This window comes from Solanum verrucosum, unplaced genomic scaffold (assembly GCF_900185275.1).
Source record: "Solanum verrucosum unplaced genomic scaffold, falcon-dt-bn FXZP01000229.1, whole genome shotgun sequence".
In the NCBI taxonomy this organism is placed as follows: domain Eukaryota; kingdom Viridiplantae; phylum Streptophyta; class Magnoliopsida; order Solanales; family Solanaceae; genus Solanum; species Solanum verrucosum.
The window spans coordinates 883,736-904,103 of NW_026020011.1; the positions used below are offsets into that span (position 1 = coordinate 883,736).

The 20,368-nt window shown below is 31.6% G+C and overlaps 1 protein-coding gene across 1 annotated transcript; it reads left to right on the forward strand.

The window, feature by feature from the left end:
* Nucleotides 1-2,178: 2,178 nt before the first annotated feature.
* On the forward strand, nucleotides 2,179-3,021 carry LOC125820264 (auxin-binding protein ABP19a-like). The gene has a single exon (XM_049499697.1). The coding sequence runs from the start codon at nucleotides 2,182-2,184 to the stop codon at nucleotides 2,806-2,808; it is 627 nt and encodes a 208-aa protein (XP_049355654.1). The 5' UTR covers nucleotides 2,179-2,181; the 3' UTR covers nucleotides 2,809-3,021.
* The last annotated feature ends 17,347 nt before the right edge of the window (nucleotides 3,022-20,368 follow it).

Below are 20,368 nucleotides of genomic sequence, written 5' to 3' on the forward strand. Positions count from 1 at the left end.
CACCATTGTCACCCTTTAATTCTGTAAAGTTAACAATCCTCTTTCACTAGTGTGTAATTTCAAATTTGTTTGTGACTTTCATCTTTATTTTGGGGTTTGATTGTGCCCAGTTAAAAGAGTTCCAAAAGTTAGATATCGAGTATTACATTATGCTAACCCCATGGAAAGTCCTTGTGTTGCATTCTTGTTCAATATCCATCTGTCAAGGATTGTGGTATGATGGATCGAATCCCTTCACTTTTAATAAGAGGTTTCGAATTTCTAGGCTAGGGTGTCACTTCCTCTTATAATGGTCCTTATGTAACGTGAATCCAGCTAAATGGAGTCCCAAAGTAGATATCGAAAGCTACATTATGGGCCTATCCTAGTTCTTACATGGTAAGGACACACATTAGCTCTCTACCAATGCTAAATCCATTTTTGAATTCTTTTGCAGTATAAGTGACATTTGTGTCAATGATGAAGCACTAGTGACCATATTTTGCACTATTGAAAGCCTTTGAGGAAGGGCAATTACTCTAGTCCACTTATTCCTGTTTCAATAGCTTGCCAATTATCATGGATTTTAGCTATTTGAAGGACATATAAGAAGTTCTACTTCTTCTGTCCAAATTTATGTGACACATTTTTCTTTTAAGTCTGTTCCAAAAAGAATGTCACCTTTCCATAAATTGAAAATAATTTAATAACTTTAAAATTCTTATTTTACCTTAGTGAAATGAGACCACAAATTTCAAAAGTCTTTCTTTCATAAAATTTGTGTCAAGTCAAACGGTACCACGTAATTGGGGTGGAGGGTGTACTATTTTGGGGTTTTCTGGTTGTCATTCTGTCTTCTTTTAGACTAGTCACTTTCTCTAACCATGTGCCTTTAGGACCACTTGACTCAATGCACCCTTTGTCATATAAAACATCATGTTTATGCAATGGTTTATCCATTTATATATATTTTGGATAACCCTGAGGGGTAGCTCAGCTGGTAAAGGCCTGGGACAAAGTCCTTCAGGTCGCCGGTTCGAGCCCCAGCAGGGCCACTGGAGGCATTACAAACCGGCCGCGTCTCCAGGGCCCCGTGGAACTAACCGTGGTGGACCCGCCTTGAAACAGCGGGACCCGGTGGGTACAGCTAGTCGGGTTCGCAAAGCGACGCCCGGAAACCACGGTAAAAAAAAATATATATATATATTTTGGTAATCTAATACTAGTATTTACATGATTTGAGCTTAAATGGGACAATGAGGATCAATATAGCCACTCCGACTTGTTTGGGACAGAGGCGTAATTGTTGTTGATAATCTAACAGTAATAACAACATTTTATGACAATACCATTGGAGAAAGAAAAGATGATGATGGTATTTAGTTTACCAAGATATGAGAAAATCTTTTTCAAACCAAGAATAAATATGAAGAGAAAACTGAAAGTAGCACTATACCATAGGGATTGTAATTCACAAGCCAGATGCAAGCATTATATTGTTAGTTGTTTGCCCTGATTTTCTTAGACAAAAGTCTTAGCTATTTTTTGTGTGAACCTTCTCAAAGTGTATTTCATCATCTCAATGATTACTCATCTCTGCTCGTGGATGTTGATCAATTGACCTAACCACGTTAAAATTGTGTCTCCTCTAGTATATTTCTGTTTTATAGTCTGATTTTGTCATCATTCAGGATTTCCTTCGTAAGTTTCCCCATCACACTTGATTATTCGGTCCTAACATACATATTGCTCAAACTAAATAGTGTTATCAATCCGAGACATGATTTATATTTAGGATTCCACTCCTGTCAAAAATAGAAAACAAAATATCTCAAAGTACCTCTCTACAAATCAACAAACATATCCCGGTTTGTTAGAGCGGGTAAAAGTCCCACATTGGAATGGATTGATGGTCTGCTTATATGGACTTTTTCAATCCTCTCCTCGTGATCTAACTTTTGGGGCTGAGTTATTGTCCAGGTACCATATCTTTACGTGTTCTAGCTAGAAGGGAGTTTTTTTTTTTGTGGTGTATTCATTTCTTCAAATCATGATAGGCCATATCACACAACTTGTGGTTGTTATCATTTCCTATAGAAATTCAAGTGACATATTTTTCATCACTCACTTGACTCTATCTATATATATACACTAACTTTAGTATAACATATTTTCACATAAACATCATTCCTACAAGTGAAAATGTTCAAACTTCTATTTGTCTTTGCTGTCCTCATCTTGAGCAGCAATGCTTCTGTACAAGACTTTTGTGTAGCAGACTTGAAAGGACCAGAGTCCCCTGCAGGCTACTCTTGCAAGTCTGTTACCAAAGTCACGGTGAACGACCTTGTGTTCTCCGGTCTAAGTGCAGCAGGAAACACCTCAAACATCATCAAAGCATCAGTGTCACCAGCATTTGCAGCTCAATTCCCTGGCCTAAATGGTCTAGGTCTCTCTGCAGCACGTCTCGACTTAGCACCTGGTGGTGTGGTACCATTTCACACTCATCCTGGTGCTTCTGAAGTCCTGCTTGTTGTGCAAGGGTCGATCACAGCTGCTTTTGTTTCTTCAGCAAACACTGTTTACTTGAAGACAATCAAGAAAGGTGAACTAATGGTATTCCCACAAGGTTTGTTGCATTTTCAAGTGAATGCAGTTGGTTTCAACTCTGTAGCTTATGTCTTCTTTAGTAGCTCCAATCCTGGCCTTCAAATCACGGATTTCGCATTGTTTGCCAACGACTTGTCAACTAAGTTGGTTGAGGCTACAACATTCCTTGATGAAGCACAAATCAAGAAGCTCAAGGGTGTGCTTGGAGGCACTGGCTAGAACTTGTACTGTTTCTCTTTTTTCAGAGTTGTTATTTTTTTTGACAATTCTTGGTAGCTACTTGCAATTGTTTTACTTTTGATGATTCTTTCTAGCAATGCCATGTTATTTTGAGCTTAATTCTTACTAATAACTTGCATGCAACCTAAACTAAGTAGTGTCTAATTTTAATGTGTGGCAATGATACCTACTACACTACTCCTTTGGTTCTAATTTACGTGGAACTGTTTGACTTGACACAAAGTTCAAGAAAGAAAAGAAGATTTTGAAATTTATGGGTCCAAAATACTCCTTGATCATTTGTACCGCATAAATTGGGATAGAGAAAGTAACGAAAAAGCAGAAGGCTAATTCCTACCCCAAATGAGGAAAATGAAGTATTAATCGAATAATAGTAGGATAGTTAAACAAATAGTTTAACTTCTATGAACTTGCGGTATAACCTAAATAAACTAAACCGTGTTTGAATTAAAGAAATTTTGGGATCATAGACAACTATATTATGTAACGATGACTTCTTTTCGCAAAGAGTACGTACAAATATCTTTGATTGTCCTATAATTCTACATGAATAAATAAAAGTTAATAATTAAATGCCCTCTTAAATTTGACATATTTTATTAAATGTAGATCTAAAATATGAGAAGTCTTAATTACCTCCTCAAATATAGGTTTTTAAAACTATTTACCCCTAATATGACACGACATAAAAAAGTACTTTGTCCAATTTGTATGACTCATTTTCCTTTTTATTTAATTCCAAAAGGAATAACACATTTCTATATTTAGTAAAATATTAATATATGTTCCTATTTAGAGTTCGTTTGACCATGCGATATGAATTTTTGGAATGCTTCAAATTCGACTTGAGCATCTAAATCTGGGTCAATACCAGCAAAAACATCTCTCAACAAGGTTCTAGCACCATGCCAAATGTGTCCATAGAAGAAACGCAAAGCAAACGAAGCATGCCCAAAAGTAAACCAACCCCTTGTACTGCTACGAAAAACACCATCGAATTTCAAAGTAGCACGATCTAATTCAAAAATTTCACCCAATTGAGCATGTCTAGCATATTTTTTCACAGTAGCAGGATCGTTATAACTGATGACGCTGAGTTCACCGCCGTAGAACTCAATAGTTACACCTACTTGTTTAACACTACACTTCCTTCTAACAGGAACATGCCACGTCTGTGATCCCAAAAGGAAAAATAAAGGCTCGTCGAACGAGTAAGAAGGCTAGTAACTAGGAAGTGACCAATGGTGGTTTTCAAAGCCATTTGATTTACGTGAAGTCAAGGCTGTGATCCGAGGGCGTCAAACGAGAAGATCATAATATGAAATCATGAGATGAACCCATAAGTTGTAAAAATATTGAAATTGTCTCAATTCTTTATACAGTCTTACAAATAAACAAAAGTTTATAAAATCACACAATACACTATCACAAAATTGTTCTTAAAAAATACAACATTTATCGATCAAATCTTAATTCAATAAAAAAATTGAAAAATTATATTTTATAAATTCAATACAATCTTACCACAATAGTTCGTGTCCGTTTGGATTGGCTTAAAAGTTGGTCAAACCTACTTTTAAGTCAGTTTTTGACTTCTGAAGTGTTTGAAAAATATAAAAAATAACTTAAAATAAGTCAAAAATGACTTAAATTAAGTTACCAGGTGTTTGACAAGGTAAAAAATGACTTAAAATAAGTCAGAAACCAAAAGTAGGTCTCCCCCTACTTTTTATTTTTTGACTTAAAAGTTATTTCAGTTTGACTTTTTATTTTTGACTTAAAAACTACTCCCTCCGTCCCTATTTACTTGTCCATATTTCCTTTTTTAGTTGTCCCTATTTAGTTGTCCATTTTGACAAATCAAGAAAGGACAATAATTTTTTTCCTATTATACCCTTATTTACACTTCTTGAAAATTGTAAAAGTGTATGTTGTTTCCCTCCAATTTATTTCACTTTAATTCAAATAAGTGGTTGTAATTTTGAAGTGAAAAGTTGTCATAAGGGTAAAATTGTAACTTCACTGTGCTAATCATTGTTGCCTTAATCTGTGTGCCATTTCTAAAATGGACAACTAAAAAGGGACGGAGGGAGTACTTTTTTTTAAGCTAATCCAAACAGGCATAGTCTTGTCCACTCAATATAATGATGAAAAATTATTTTTTATAAAACGTTGATTTGAATGAAGTAGTAATAAATTTGATAAAAAATAATGAACTTGGTGAATATAAATGGTAAACAATAATTGATTAGAAGTAATACTAAATTTTATATTGGTGATAATAATCGTCGTTATATGAGATATAAATGGTTTAAAAAGTAATGATATGAATTATAAATTTTTATTTACATATGAACAAATGACTAGTAGATATAAATGTGTTTTATTTTTACAAAATATAAACTTGTGGGTCAATTTTTGTAATCCCAAATCTCATTATATGAAATTCTCAAATCATGATTTTTGGAGAATTTGAGATATCATATCTCATGATATGAAATCATGAAATGAAATAAGCGTGAAATCGCATGTCCAAACGTTGATTTTATATCATGATATGAAATCGCACGGTCAAACACCTACTTATATGATGTAGTTTGACTTGACATGAAATTTAAGAAAGATTTAGTCTAAAATAAGTCATAAATATTTGAGTGGCTATAAATCATTTCAGGGGTAAAATGAAAATTTTCAAGTTAATTTTTTACTAAATTAGAAACGTGTCATTCCTTTTGAGATTTAAAGGAAAATGAGTCATGTAAATCAGACGAAATAATATTTTTATGCCATGTAACATATTGGGGGTAAATAGTTTCAAATCCATGTTTTTTTTTTGGGGGGGGGGGGGGGGGGGGAGGGAATAAGACCTTTCATAGTTTAGGAGGGTAAATAGTTTTAAAAACAGCTTACAAAAATGACTATAGTTGTAGGCAGGGGCGGCTCAATGCAATCGGAGGCCTAAAGCAAAATTTCAACTAGAGGCCTAAAATCTAAATAAACTTCATATGCATTAATTTTTTTTTAAAAAAAAAACTTACATTTTTAAATGCAAAGTATACTTAATATTTTTTTATAAATGATTTATTCAATTTTTTTTACAATTATTAGTTTTAGATAAGATTTTATCAATTTAACGTTGAAAAAACATTTCTTACTTGGGCAATTATTATATGAATTGTTAACATAGAATTTGATTCAAGAAGTTGATAATTTTGTATACCCCACATTTTACTATGCTTGTTGTAATGCTTGAAAATCTATGAAGAAATAGAAAAAGAATTTACAATTCACTCAACACTTTTCGACTATTGATTCATATTTTTGATAGAATATTACTCTAACTTATCAAAAATTTAAAGAAGAGAGTGTAAAAGGAGTTAAAAGAATAAAATAATGTGAATATTAGTGTAGTGAGTATAAGAAAATAAAACATTTTTTCTTGATTTCTTCTATTTAAATGGGATTAAAGAGAATAAAATATATATATTTTTAAAAATATATATATTATCATAAATAATCAATTTTTTCTATAAAAATTTAACACAATTTATGATTGGTAAAAAATTGAGGCCCCCTAAAATTGGGGGCCTAAGTCCAATGCCTTGTTCAAATAAGCATAGAGCCAGCCCTGGTTGTAGGGTTATTGAAGTTCAATAGCTATAAGTATGCTATTTATAAAAAATGACTACATTTTATGTCTTAATCTTGCTGTATATTTGTATTTTTTATTTATTTTTTTATTTATACAATGATACAATTATAATTACAATGCACTAAATAAGGTAATCTCTTGTTATAGTGACTGAATCCCCCCTAATTACGTTTCTAAAACTCTCAACTTCCCATAATTTAATTAAAAACTAATGATTACGTCCCTATTTGCTTGGATTCCAACTAATAATTAATATCTAATATTAAATTAACCACTAATTTTACCTTATGAATACACCTATATCATATAGGAGTGCCCATGTTATTAAACAAAATTTAGATATAGTGGACAATCCAGAATTAAGAAAATGAAAAATAATACAATGCGAATATCCAAGTATATAAGTATTTGACTGTATAAAAAATTGAAATGCCAACAAAACTCAATCTTTTTTTCTCATGTTTACTATATATATATAAATATATATAGTTGATAACTCAAGTATTTGTTTATACAAAAATAATGTAATTATGTAAAAAAATATACTTGTATTACCTGGTCAACCTTTCAACTTGTGTTAATATTTCAATACATTGGGACAATCCAAAAAAAAAATGACAAGTGGGTATAATACAATACAAGTATCCAAATATATAAGTATTTCACTATATAAAAAAATGAAAATCAGACAATCCTCAAACTCTTTTTGCTCATGTTCTTCATGTAATACATATGAATACAACCAATGAACTCATCAACCTTTCAACAAGATGTATACAAATACAAATTTCATATAAACGAGAAAAAATGCAAACAGAAGATATTTGAGGAAGATATGTCACAAAAATTGCTCAGGAAAATCAAGTAAAGAATTGTGAATTGGAAGAAAATTAGAGAAAAAATTGGTGATTTGGTGATATTGAAAGAGAAAATAGCAAAGAGGGTAAACATGGGGAGTAAAGCACCGTAAAACATGTTTGACTGATATTAATTAGACATGTAAAATGATCTTTGCTATTTAATGAATATTTATATCCATATATAATTCTTTTTTTAAAAAAATAAATAGATTATGAGTGTAATATTAACTTTGCTATTTAACATTTAATTATATCCATAAAACATATAAAGAATGAACTATAGCCATTTACCTTAAATATATATTTGATGTTTGCTATATTCTGTAATTTTTCCTTAAAATCCATGGTAAATAGTTTTAAAAATCCATGTTTGAGGGGGTCATTAAGACTTTTCATGATTTAAGTGTGCACTAATTTAATAAAGTTTGTCAAGTTTAAAGAGTCTTTTAACCATAACCGTTTTAAATTCTGTCAACAAAAAACACAATAATCATTTTTGCTATTACTTACTTTCTCCGTTCTAGTTTATGTGATGGCATTTGATGAAATATAAAGTTAAAAAAAAGCTTTTGAATTGAACTTATGGTTTAAAATAGGCCGTAGATGTTTGTGTTAGTATAAATCATCTCATTAGATATAAAATAAGTACTTTAAAATTAAAAAAATTACTAAATAAATTATTATTATTTTCAGACCAACTAATTAAAAAAAAAAAAACCACATACTAGGATATGGGAGTACTTTGGATTTTTGAACTAAAGTTGTCTCTTAGGTCTTTTATTTAAGGCGAAATCATCTGATGGACCTTTGTAGTTGTATGCGTTTGTATTCTGAACCCTTCTACTTGACTCTTTGTCAATTGAATCCTTACACTCAATGAAACTCGATATTTTAAGGCCTTTTGATCATTGACCAAGCTTATGTGGTAGTTTAATTATTGAGTTGGCACCAACATGTGATTTCATGCGTAGAAGGAGCATGAATTCCAAATTTTGGATTAAAAATAATATTTTTTTTAAAAGACCAAAAATAAAAGAAAATTAAAAAAAAATCACTTCTTTCTTCTTTCCCTCCTATCCCACCCCATTTCTCTTTCTCTCTCTAATTACCATTACCTTCTTCCCCATCCAACCCCCATTTCTTCTTCTTTTTCTCCCCTTCCCAGTCATCTCCAATTTCTCTTTTCTTTCCTTTTTTCATATTTTATTTCTTCCTAGAGAAACAAAAATGTATTGTTATGGTAGATCTGTTTTTCCTTCCATTTTTTTAGGTTATTTACAATCCATAAGGTGACAAAGATTATATAATCTTGAAGGATGAAAAGTGATTGTTGAATGCCTTTGTGAAATTAGGTAACATGTGTTATGTAAAATTGTGTACAAATATTGTGATCTATCGTGATATTTTAATGGTGATTTATTGGTAGTAATGGAGAAAAGAAACTTATGTTGGTTCAAATGGATGATTTAAACGTTGGTAAAAAAATACGATTAAGAGTTATGAATGTTAGAAACTTCGAGAAAAAATTGAATTATGATTTTTAAGAACTTGAAGAGCTTGGTCATGACTATAGACAATAACGGTCCTGAAAAAGAAAAAAAAGGTAAATGGAGATGGTGTTAATGGTGGTTGTGGGTTGAGGGAGGTGGGGGGAAGGTGAGAGAAATAATTATTTTATTTTATTTTTGTAACTAGAAAATTTATTATTTTTGTCTTTTATGGAATAACATTTTTTGTTAATAATTTAAAAATATTTATGAAATAATTATGATGTGGATATGCCATGTCATTTATGTAAGAGAAAGTGACCTCCGCACATGGAGGGGTTTAAAAGTTTCATTTTAATTGAGTTTAAGAGTTCAGTTGACAAAAGGTCAAGTAGAAGAATTCAGAATACAAACGTATATAAGTACAAAAGTCCATCAAACCATTTTGTCTTTATTTAATAACGGGTAACTCGAGTGTTTTTAATTAGTAGGGGTGACTCTTGAAATTTGTGACAATAATATTGAAGTTGTTGCAACAATTCAAACAAATTTTAATTTTTACAAAAAACTTTTAAAATTTGCTGAATTTTCTATAGAATTTTATTTATGGCGTAATTTTTTTTAAAAAAATTCTTCACAGCCAAAATAAAAACAGTTAGTAGAATAAGAGAAAAAATAGTTTTTTAAAAAAAAAAAAGGGGAAGAAGAAGAAGATGAAGACGACGAAAATGAAAGAGGAGGAGGAAGTTGAACAAAAAAATAGCATAGAAAAGGAAAGAAGAAGATGAAAATGTGTCATCAAAGGATATAATGTAGTAGATAGATTGCCTCTTCGTTAAGAGGTTTTGAATTTCAATTCTAGATATAAAAAATTTTCGATAAAAAACACTTCCTTTCAAATGAAGCTCCATGTGACACAAATTTAAATTAATCAGACTCCATTATAAATGTCGAATACCGAATGAAAAACTGAAAAGAAAAAAAAAATACACACTTCACCTTCATCTCGAGTCCTATGGCCCCATTCTCACACCCTTATCTGATATCTCCCACCTACATTTCTCATGTGTTTCTCTATATTATTACCCTTATTAATAAGTGAACAATGAAAAGACGAACACAGCATCTCCTAATTGTACTAAAGGTAGTAGAAGTTGTACAGTAAATTTGACTTTCTTTTATTGGTGAATGGACAGGTGTCACACTTTGGCATCGGTTTGTGAACTATTTTTGCACTATCACTTATAAGTTTCATCTTCAAATATTTTTTTATGTTTCTGTTATTAGCATAAGCAATTGACAATTATTTTCCTTATCTTTGAGCCATTAAAAGTTGTACCCTTATTGAGGTGTTTGATCAAGCTTTAGGGAGAAAATAAGTGCTTCTAAAGAGCAACAAAAGTAGTTTTCTGGACGTTAAAAAAATTAGCAAGCTCAAAAGTGTTTATTTAAAAAACACTTTCCAGAATAGAAAATAAACTTTGAAGCCCTTTTTAAAAGCCTAGCCAAACACGCTTTATATATATATATATATATATATATATATATATATATATATATATATATAGATAGATGTGTGTGAAAATCTTAATATATGAATTTGTTTGTCAACATTGTAATCATGACATGCATGTTGAAAATTACTCCTATGTAAGTAGCACTTCATTAATTAGCAAATACTCCTAGCATAAGCAATTGACAATAATTTTCCCTTATTTTGAGCCATTAAAAGTTGTACTCATCACATATAAGATATGAGTTGTGACTGAATGCTGAATTTCACTTCAGTCATGATTTCTTGATTTTGTTTAGTTTCCTTCAGTACTTTTGGAGCGTGTTAACCATTTAACTTAAGTTATGAGTATATGTAAAATTCCATGAAAGATTCTAGAATAATGCCAGCTTTTTCTACAACAAAGGTTGAGAGAACAAGTCTTGAGCTTCAACAAGTCAGAGATCTTATATATATGTGCAGAATATGTATGTCTTGGTGTATCTTTAGCTAAGTTTGTGAGTTCTGAAGGTTCTTTACCATTGAGGGTTGAATTGTTGACAATTTAACTATGATTTTACATTATCAATCGAATACACCTTTGCAAGCAAGACACCAAATGCAATTTTTATTGACTCTTTAGTCTATACAGTACTCTACTATGGAATCTCTCGTTAGCCATTTTACATATATGAGCCTTTTATTTTTTCATGTGTTGTCTTCCGTTATTATTTTTGTTCTTTACTATACGATTATTGATGATCAAAAGGCTATGCACGCAAATTATCAAAAATTGACCATGGCTAAAAAAAATATTGGGACCGTGCCGAGCACGGGCCATGCCCATATAGAAATATTACTTGGAGAAGAATCTTGTGAATATAGACTATAGAGTTCTGTAGCAATAGGCTGGGCCAATTAGATTATAGACTTTTTTCAATTTTTTTTTTCTAGTTATACTTAAATATTTTATTGACATATCAATAAAAAATCACTTATTTTGAAAAGATATTCTTCTTTCGTGTCAAACACACTTTTTATTTTATATTATAATAATAAAGATGTTTCTACTAGCTTACACTTATCTTGATTGTTTTATCAACATATATTTTTCTTCATCGACATGGGTATCGAATAATATTACTTACTAAAATTTAAATAAATAAAAAGGAATTACTCAATATTTATTTCTTCTCTTCCTTTTTTCATCCTTTTATTTTCTTTTGAATAGCACTGGTATTTTCTTTCTCTATTCTAATATATATAAGTTTTATTTTAGTTTGTTTAAAAAAAAATTAAACTATTAAATTTTAGCAACTCTTTTTACCTTTAATTATGTAATTTGTTTGTACTATCATCAACACATAATTTAAAATATAAATATACATGGAACTTTCAAGACCATTTATTTAAAATATTTATTTTGATATTCTACATAAATTTTAGTTATCTATTTCACCTTTAATTATATAATACTATCGGTCTATCACCATCACATATTATACTAATTTTAATACACACTACAATATTGTAGAACAAGAGATTGGTGGATAATTAGCTATAGATCATGGTGATTATGTGAGCTACACCAAAAAATAACAAATCATTTTCTTATCAATTTATATCCACTAACATATACATTTGACATTTTAATTCAATATTAAAATACATAAATACCAATGTATCATCTTCGTTTGATGGTTCCTTGGAGAGTCCAAGGTGGTTAAATCGGACATCATTTATCAAAAAATTATATTATATATATATAGAAATTATATGAAATATATATGTTAAAAATTATTTTTCATATATATATATATATTAAATTTTGTATATTCTTAATGAAATTTCTGACTTCGTTATGGATAAAAAAAAACTAACCATAGTTATCAACTTTCCTGTGGTTGAAAGCTCCATGCTATAGTTTTATAATTTATAAACGCTTGGTGTGTTTTGTTTTTCTCTCCTTTCTTTTTCTTCATTAAATCTTTAGGTAAATTATTTGATGGTGATAACTAATAAAACTATAATCTTATGACATCGAAAGAGACGTGGCTAATTATAATATTTTCCTTTCAATTTGTTTGTTATAATTTTTTTTATCAATTCGCTTAAGAAATTATGTTTCTTCGCATTTTGGTAATTTTTCAATTTTAGCTTTCCATATGTTATAATATTTTCGTTTCAATTTGTTTGTTATAATCTTTTTATCAATTTGCTTAAGAAATGATGTTTCTTCGTATTTTGGTAATTTGTCAATTTTAACTTTCCATATGTTATAATATTTTCGTTTCTATTTGTTTGTTATAATCTTTTTATCAATTCGCTTAAGAAATGTTGTTTCTTCGCATTTTGGTAATTTGTGAATTTTAGCTTTCCATATGTTATATTTAAAATCACAAAATTAAAAGATGTTTTAGTACATTATAGTAAAATTTAAGATCACAAATTCTGCTATATTTTCTTAAATTAATTTGTCTAAAAACAACTTTAATTAATTTCTTATTATTGTGTAAAAGTTCAACCACTTCACTAACTATTAGAGTATCAACTATTCTCTATGTTGATAATGATAATGAATTATAGATTCATATATAATATATCGACTCATGTCAAATATTTAATAGATATATTTTCTACACAACTAACTAAATTATTTGTCAATAACCGGTCACTAATTGTAATTGGTATATATATATATATATGCTAGGTTATTATTTGGCTAAAAATAATTAATTAATTACAAGAAAAGACCTAACATTATTTAAATATGAAACTAATCATTAATTATATCATATGAGATCCCCATCAATTAGACACATGATCCAATGAAAGCAACAAAAAACAAGCATTATTATTTGGCTAAAAAATAAATAAAATCAATTTAAATTATAATAAGAGACTTGGCACTAATTAAACATGTTAATTCTTTATTATATCATATGAAATTCCTTATCAATTGGATATATGATTTAATGAGACAAAGAACATGTAATGATCCTCATAATACTATTATTATTTTCAAGAAAGTAATAAATTAATTAAATTATAATAAAAACATAGAATCATTAATTATGAAAATCATATAAAAGCATTCATCAACTTAAAGTTGATTTGTTCTCAAGTAATTAATGCTTTTGAGAAAAAATTAATATTATGATTGTGTCCAAAGTCAGTCTCCGTCATACGATCACTAAAGCAATCATATCGCTTGAGCCTCAAATTTTTTAAAAACCCTCAAATATATATTTTTTTGGGTAGAAAATATAACAATAATTGTTTGTTTTATTTAATATAGAGATCATTGAAATAATTGAGTTTTTTTTTTTTACCCTCCCTAGGAGCTTCCACTCCTCTTTGATCCATTGGTGATTCGAACTCGCAACCTTTGGGTTGGAAGTGAGGGGTGCTTACCATCCGAGCAACTCCCTCTCATTATAATTGAGTTATTCAGTTTACATATAACATATATAAAAAAAAAAAGACATCTCTTTAAAGTAAACTTTAAACCCTTTAACTTATTGAGACGACTCTGAAAATAATATATATAGTCACATCTCCTACAGTTTTTTGCAATCTAAGATATTTCAATTTAATAAATATTATGATTGATAAGAAGTAGTTGTCTTAATTAAATTGGAAAAAGACAAATATTATGCATGGTAGAGACAAATATTCTCTTATGTATTGTTTGTGCACAAAATAATTATCCTCTCATTATTTTATGGCTAATAAGCAATTTTGTTAGACACGCTGTAAAACAACTAGACTACGTGTCGATTATATATATATGCATAGAGAGTAGAAAAATTTATATGGGGTGTGTTAGGTATAAAGAAAAATGTTTTTCTAGAAAATGTTTTCTGAAAAATAAGTAGACTTTTGACTTATTTTCTCATGTTTGGTTGATGAGTAGAAAATATTTTTTAGTGTTTGATTTATTAATGAAACTTATTTTTGAGAAAATATCTCTTTTTTTTACTAGAGAGTAGAAAATATTTTTTGAATTGAAGTTGAAAATATTTTTTAAAAATAAACTTAAATTTTTTTGGGGGAAGGGGTGGGGCTGGCGCGCCGCGCGGAGGGGGGGGAATGGTAGCGGGGCTTTGTTGGGCTATTGCTCATGTTCCAGCCAAAGGCTCATGGCCTAATCCTACTTGAAAAAGGGTTGGAATTATTCTCTTTATTTGGTTTCCAATTTTATTAGGAAAAGAATTGGAATAGTAATCCTATTTGGAGTTGATTTTGGCTTTGTAAGGAAAAACACAACTCTATAAATAGAGGATGGTCTTGAGAGAATAATTTAGATTGCTCATTAGTATTGTCTTTGAAAGACATTAGGACATAAGGGAAGTTTTGAGAGAGCTTTCAACAAGAGATAAGAGAAGAAAAAAAAGGTTCTTTTGCAGCAGTCTTTTATTCCGATCAGCAACCTTCAGATCGTGTTTTCCGATTAACTAACCGTTGGATCGGACTGAAATTTGTACTGAGTGTTTCTGACATCTTGGTGGTTGATTTGAACGGTGGAGATCGTATTTGAAAGTCAGCAAGATCCTGTTTTAGGTCCCGAACAGCTGGGTTTGGGTGGTATTTCTTTCTATTTATCTTTTGTTGGTGTAGCTATTGTTTGTTCTCTTTTGGCACTACTTGTGTATCCATTAGAAGAATAATTGTAACTCTCTTATTGTTATAGTGAAGCAATTCGGATCTTGTTGATCCCGTGGTGGTTACTTTCGTTTTGAAGGATTTTTCCACGTTAAACTTGGTGTTCTTTATTTTAGATTTTCGTTTTCATCTTTTCGTCACAACAAGTGGTATCAGAGCGAGGTTCTCTATATGGAGGGGAATATGAGCAAGATGGTATGTCTAAACGGAAGAAACTACAACATATGGAAAAGCAAGATGAAAGATCTATTGTTCGTGAAGAAGATGCATCTTCCCATTTTTGTTGCTCATAAACCTGAGACTGTGACCGATGAAAATTGGGATTTCGAGCACCAATAAGTATGTGGATATATAAGACAATGGGTTGAAGATAATGTTCACAACCATATTGTGAATGAGACACATGCTAGAACATTGTGGGAAAAGTTGGAGACACTTTACGCTTCAAAAACTGGCAATAACAAGTTGTTCTTGCTAAGGCAATTGATGACCTTTAAATACAAGGAGGGCAGTCCTATTCTTGATCACATAAATGATTTTCAAGGTGTTCTTGATCAGCTATCAGGAATGGGTGTTAATTTTGATGATGAAATACAAAGACTTTGGCTTCTTAATACTCTATCGGATTCTTAGGAAACTCTTCGTGTCTCTTTAACAAATTCTGCTCCTGGTGGTAAGGTGACTATGGAATATGCAAAAAGTGGTGTGTTGAATGAAGAAGTTAGAAGAAAATCTCAAGGCACATCCTCTCATTCAGATGTTTTGTACACAGAAGATCGAAGGAGAGATAAGACAAGAGATCCGAAGAGTAGAGATAAAAGTAGAAGCAAGTCAAGATTCAGGAATCCAAATATTATATGCCATCATTGTGGAAAGAAAGGACATATTAGAAGATTTTGCAAACAATTGAAGCAAGATCTTAAAGAAGGGAAGAAGGAAGAAAATAATGGAAACAATGTTGTTGTTGTTGTTCGAGATGACCTTTTTTTTGCTTGTGATAAAGACATCATCAATTTTGTATCTCAAGATACAAGTTGGATAGTAAATTCTGGAGCTACATCACATGTCGCATCGAGAAAAGACTTATTTTCATCTTATATTTCTGTTAACTCTGAGGTGTTAAAAATGGGTAATGCTGGTGAGGTTAAGGTGTTTGGTGTTGGCACTGTTTGTTTGAAAACCAATATTGGTTCAACGTTAGTCCTTCAAAATGTCAAGCATGCTCCAGACATTCCCTTGAATTTGATCTCTGTAGGACAACTAGATGATGATGGCTATCATAATGACTTGTTCAATGGCCAATAGAAGCTCACCAAAGGCTCATTGATTGTAGCTCGAGGAAGAAAGCATTCAAATTTATACGTGACACAAGGATCGATTCTTAGAGATTCTATAAATTTGGTGGAAAGCGAGACTTTATCAGAATTGTGGCACAAGAGGCTTAGTCATATGAGCGAGAGAGGGATTACCTGTTTGGCTAAGAAGAATTTGCTTGCTGGTGTGAAAAAAGCAAAGGTAAAAAGATGTGTTCATTGCTTAGTTGGGAAACAGAAAAGAGTTTCTTTTCACAGTCATCCTCCTTCAAGAAAGTCTGAGCTACTGGAGCTAGTACACTCTGATTTGTGTGGTCCTTTTAAAGTGAAGTCAAAAAGTGGTGCGCTTTAATTTGCAACTTTCATTGATGATCATTCTCGCAAGATTTGGGTATATCTTTTAAAGTCCAAAGATCAAGTACTTGATGTGTTTAAGGAGTTTCAAGCCTTATCTAAGAGACAAATGGGAAAGAAATTAAAATGTATTCGCACTGATAATGGTGGTGAGTATATTGGTCCCTTTGATAACTACTGCAAATCGCAAGGAATTCGTCATCAAAAGACTCCTCCAAAGACTCCTCAATTAAATGGCCTGGCAGAAAGGATGAACAGAACTTTAGTTGAGAGAGTTAGATGCGTTCTTTCAGAGGCTAAACTTCCAAATTCATTTTGGGCTGAAGCACTTAACATTGTTGCTTATGTTATTAATTTGTCTCCTGTTGTTGCTTTGGATGGTGATGTTCCAAACAGAGTTTGGTTTGGTAAGGATGTTTCTTATGATCACTTGAAAGTGTTTGGTTGTAAAGCTTGTGTGCATGTTCCAAAAGATGAAAGGGCGAAATTGGATGTTAAAACTAAGCAGTGCATCTTCATTGGTTATGGTCAAGATGAGTTTGGATATCACTTTCATGATCCATTTGATAAGAATCTCATTAGAAGTCGTGATGCTGTGTTCTTTGAAGATCAAACTATTGAAGATATTGACAAGGTTGAGAAACCAGATTCTCAGATTGATGAGAGCTTAGTTGATGTTGATCCAGTTCCTATTAGTGATACATCTTTTGCACATGAAGGAACCCAAGATAATGAACAGGGTGTGAAACCTATAGATGTTCCTATTAGTGATGTTGTGGTTGATCATCAACCAACTAATGCTGAGATGCAAATTTGGATGCTCCAGAAACCTCTTGTAGAAGATCCACTAGAGAGAAGCGAAGCTTAACACGTTATTCTCCTAATGAGTATATCCTTTTGACTGACATGAGAGAACCTGAAGGTTATGATGAAGTCATGCTAGATACTCATAGAGATAGGTGGGTAGAAGTCATGGAAGACGAGATGAAGTCACTTCACGAGAATGACACATATGAGCTAGTGGAGTTACCGAAAGGTAAGAAAGCTTTAACAAATAAATGGATCTTCATATTAAAGCAAGAGCAACATACATCTGCACCTAGATACAAGGTTAGTTGTCAAAGGTTTTGGTCAAAGAGAGGGAATTGACTTTGATGAAATTTTCTCTCCTGTTGTGAAAATGTCCTCTATTCGTATGGTTTTAGCCTTAGCTGCAAGTCTAGATTTAGAGGTTGAGCAGATGGATGTTAAGACTGCCTTTCTTCATGGTGATTTAGAAGATGAGATCTATATGGAGCAACCCGAAGGCTTCATAGTTAAAGGAAAGGAAAACCATATTTCCAAATTGAGAAAGAGCTTGTATTGCTTGAAACAAGCTCCAAGGCAGTGGTACTTGAAGTTTGAATCTGTCATTGAAAATCAGGGATACAAGAAAACTTCTTCAGATCATTGTGTATTCTTTCAGAAGTTCTCTGATGATGATTTTATTATCTTACTACTTTATGTGGATGATATGCTGATTGTTGGCAAAAATAAATCTAGAATTGTAGTCCTTAAGAAAGAGTTAAGCAAATCGTTTGCGATGAAGGAATTGGGGCTAGCAAAGAAGATCTTAGGCATACAAATTCATCGAGATAGACACAAGAAAGAGTTATCACTATCCCAGAAGGAGTATATTGAGAAAGTACTCAAGAGGTTCAACATGACAGAGACAAAAATGGTTAGTACACCTCTTGCTAAACACTTTAAGTTGAGTACGACCCAAAGTCCATCTACTAATGAAGAGAAGAATGAGATGTCAAGTATTTCATACTTTTCCGCGGTTGGTAGTTTGATGTATGCTATGATTTGCACTAGATCAGATATTGCACATGTTGTTGGTACCGTTAGCAGATTTCTTTCCAATCCTTGAAAATAACATTGGGCTGCAGTGAAATGGATACTAAGATATTTGAAGGGTACTTCAGATATGGAGTTGTGCTTTGGTAGTGGCAAGTCTGAACTTGTATGCTACACAGACTCTGATTTGGGAGGAAATCTTGATAACTCAAAATCCACTTCTGGTTATTTGATCACTTTTGGAGGGGGAGCTATTTCTTGGCAATCAAGACTTCAGAAGTGCATAGCTTTATCTACCACAGAAGCTGAATATATTGCCATCACTAAAGGTGTCAAAGAATTGCTTTGGATGAAGGAGTTTATCAAAGATCTTGATTTTGAACAATCAAGGTTTGTCTTATTTTGTGATAATCAAAGTGCTATTTATCTCACCAAGCACTCTACCTTTCATTCTAAGTCCAAGCATATTAGTAGAAAATATCATTGGATTAGAATGGCCTTGGAGGAAAAATTATTTGAGGTTGAGAAGATACACACTGATGACAATCCTTCAGATATGCTTACAAAAGTGGTGATCGTAGACAAGCATGAGTTTTGTAGAAGTGTGGCAGGCATGAAGCTTGTCAAGAGTTCCTCCACTTGAAGTCCATTTGGCCCCTTGGCTGGAGGGGGAGTTTGTTGGGCTATTGCTCATGTTCCAGCCAAAGGCTCATGGCCTAATCCTACTTGAAAAATGATTGGAATTATTCTCTTTATTTGGTTTTCAATTCTATTAGGAAAATGATTGGAATAGTAATTCTATTTGGAGTTGGTTTTGGCTTTGTAAGGAAAAACACAACTCTATAAATAGAGGATGGTCTTGAGAAAATAATTCAGATTGCTCATTAGTTGTCTTTGAAAGACATTAGGACATAAGAGAAGTTTTGAGAGAGCTTTCAATAAGAGATAAGAGAGAAGAAAAAAAGGGTTCTTTTGTTGTAGTCTTTTATTCCGACCAGCAACCTTCAGATCGTGTTTCCGATTAACTAACCGTTGGATCGGACTGAAATTTGTACTGAGTGTTCCTGACATCTTGGTGGTTGATTTGAACGGTGGAGATTGAATTCGGAATTCAGCAAGATCCTGTTTTAGGTCCCTAACAGCAGCTGGGGTTGGGTGGTGTTTCTTTCTATTTATCTTTTGTTGGTGTAGCTATTGTCTGTTCTCTTTTGGAACTTGTTGTGTAGCCATTAGAAGAATAATTGTAATTCTCTTATTGTTATAGTGAAACAATTCGGATCTTGTCGATCCCGTGGTGGTTACCTTCGTTTTGAAGGATTTTTCCACATTAAACTTGGTGTTCTTTATTTTAGATTTTCGTTTTCATCTTTTCGTCACAACACTTACCATCCGAGCAACTCCCTCTCATCATAATTGAGTTATTCAGTTTACATATAACATATAAAAAAAAAGACATCTCTTTAAAGTAAACTTTAAACCCTTTAACTTATTGAGACGACTCTGAAAATAATATATATAGTCACATCTCCTACAGTTTTTTGCAATCTAAGATATTTCAATTTAATAAATATTATGATTGATAAGAAGTAGTTGTCTTAATTAAATTGGAAAAAGACAAATATTATGCATGGTAGAGACAAATATTCTCTTATGTATTGTTTGTGCACAAAATAATTATCCTCTCATTATTTTATGGCTAATAAGCAATTTTGTTAGACACGCTGTAAAACAACTAGACTACGTGTCGATTATATATATATGCATAGAGAGTAGAAAAATTTATATGGGGTGTGTTTGGTAGGAAGGAAAATGCTTTCCATGGAAAATGTTGTTTTAGAAAATGTTTTCCTGGAAAATAAGTAGACTTTTGACTTATT

What these genes read in the sequence shown, in the direction of transcription:
- LOC125820264 (XM_049499697.1), top strand. Translation starts at nt 2,182, where the DNA reads ATGTTCAAACTTCTATTTGTCTTTGCTGTCCTCATCTTGAGCAGCAAT.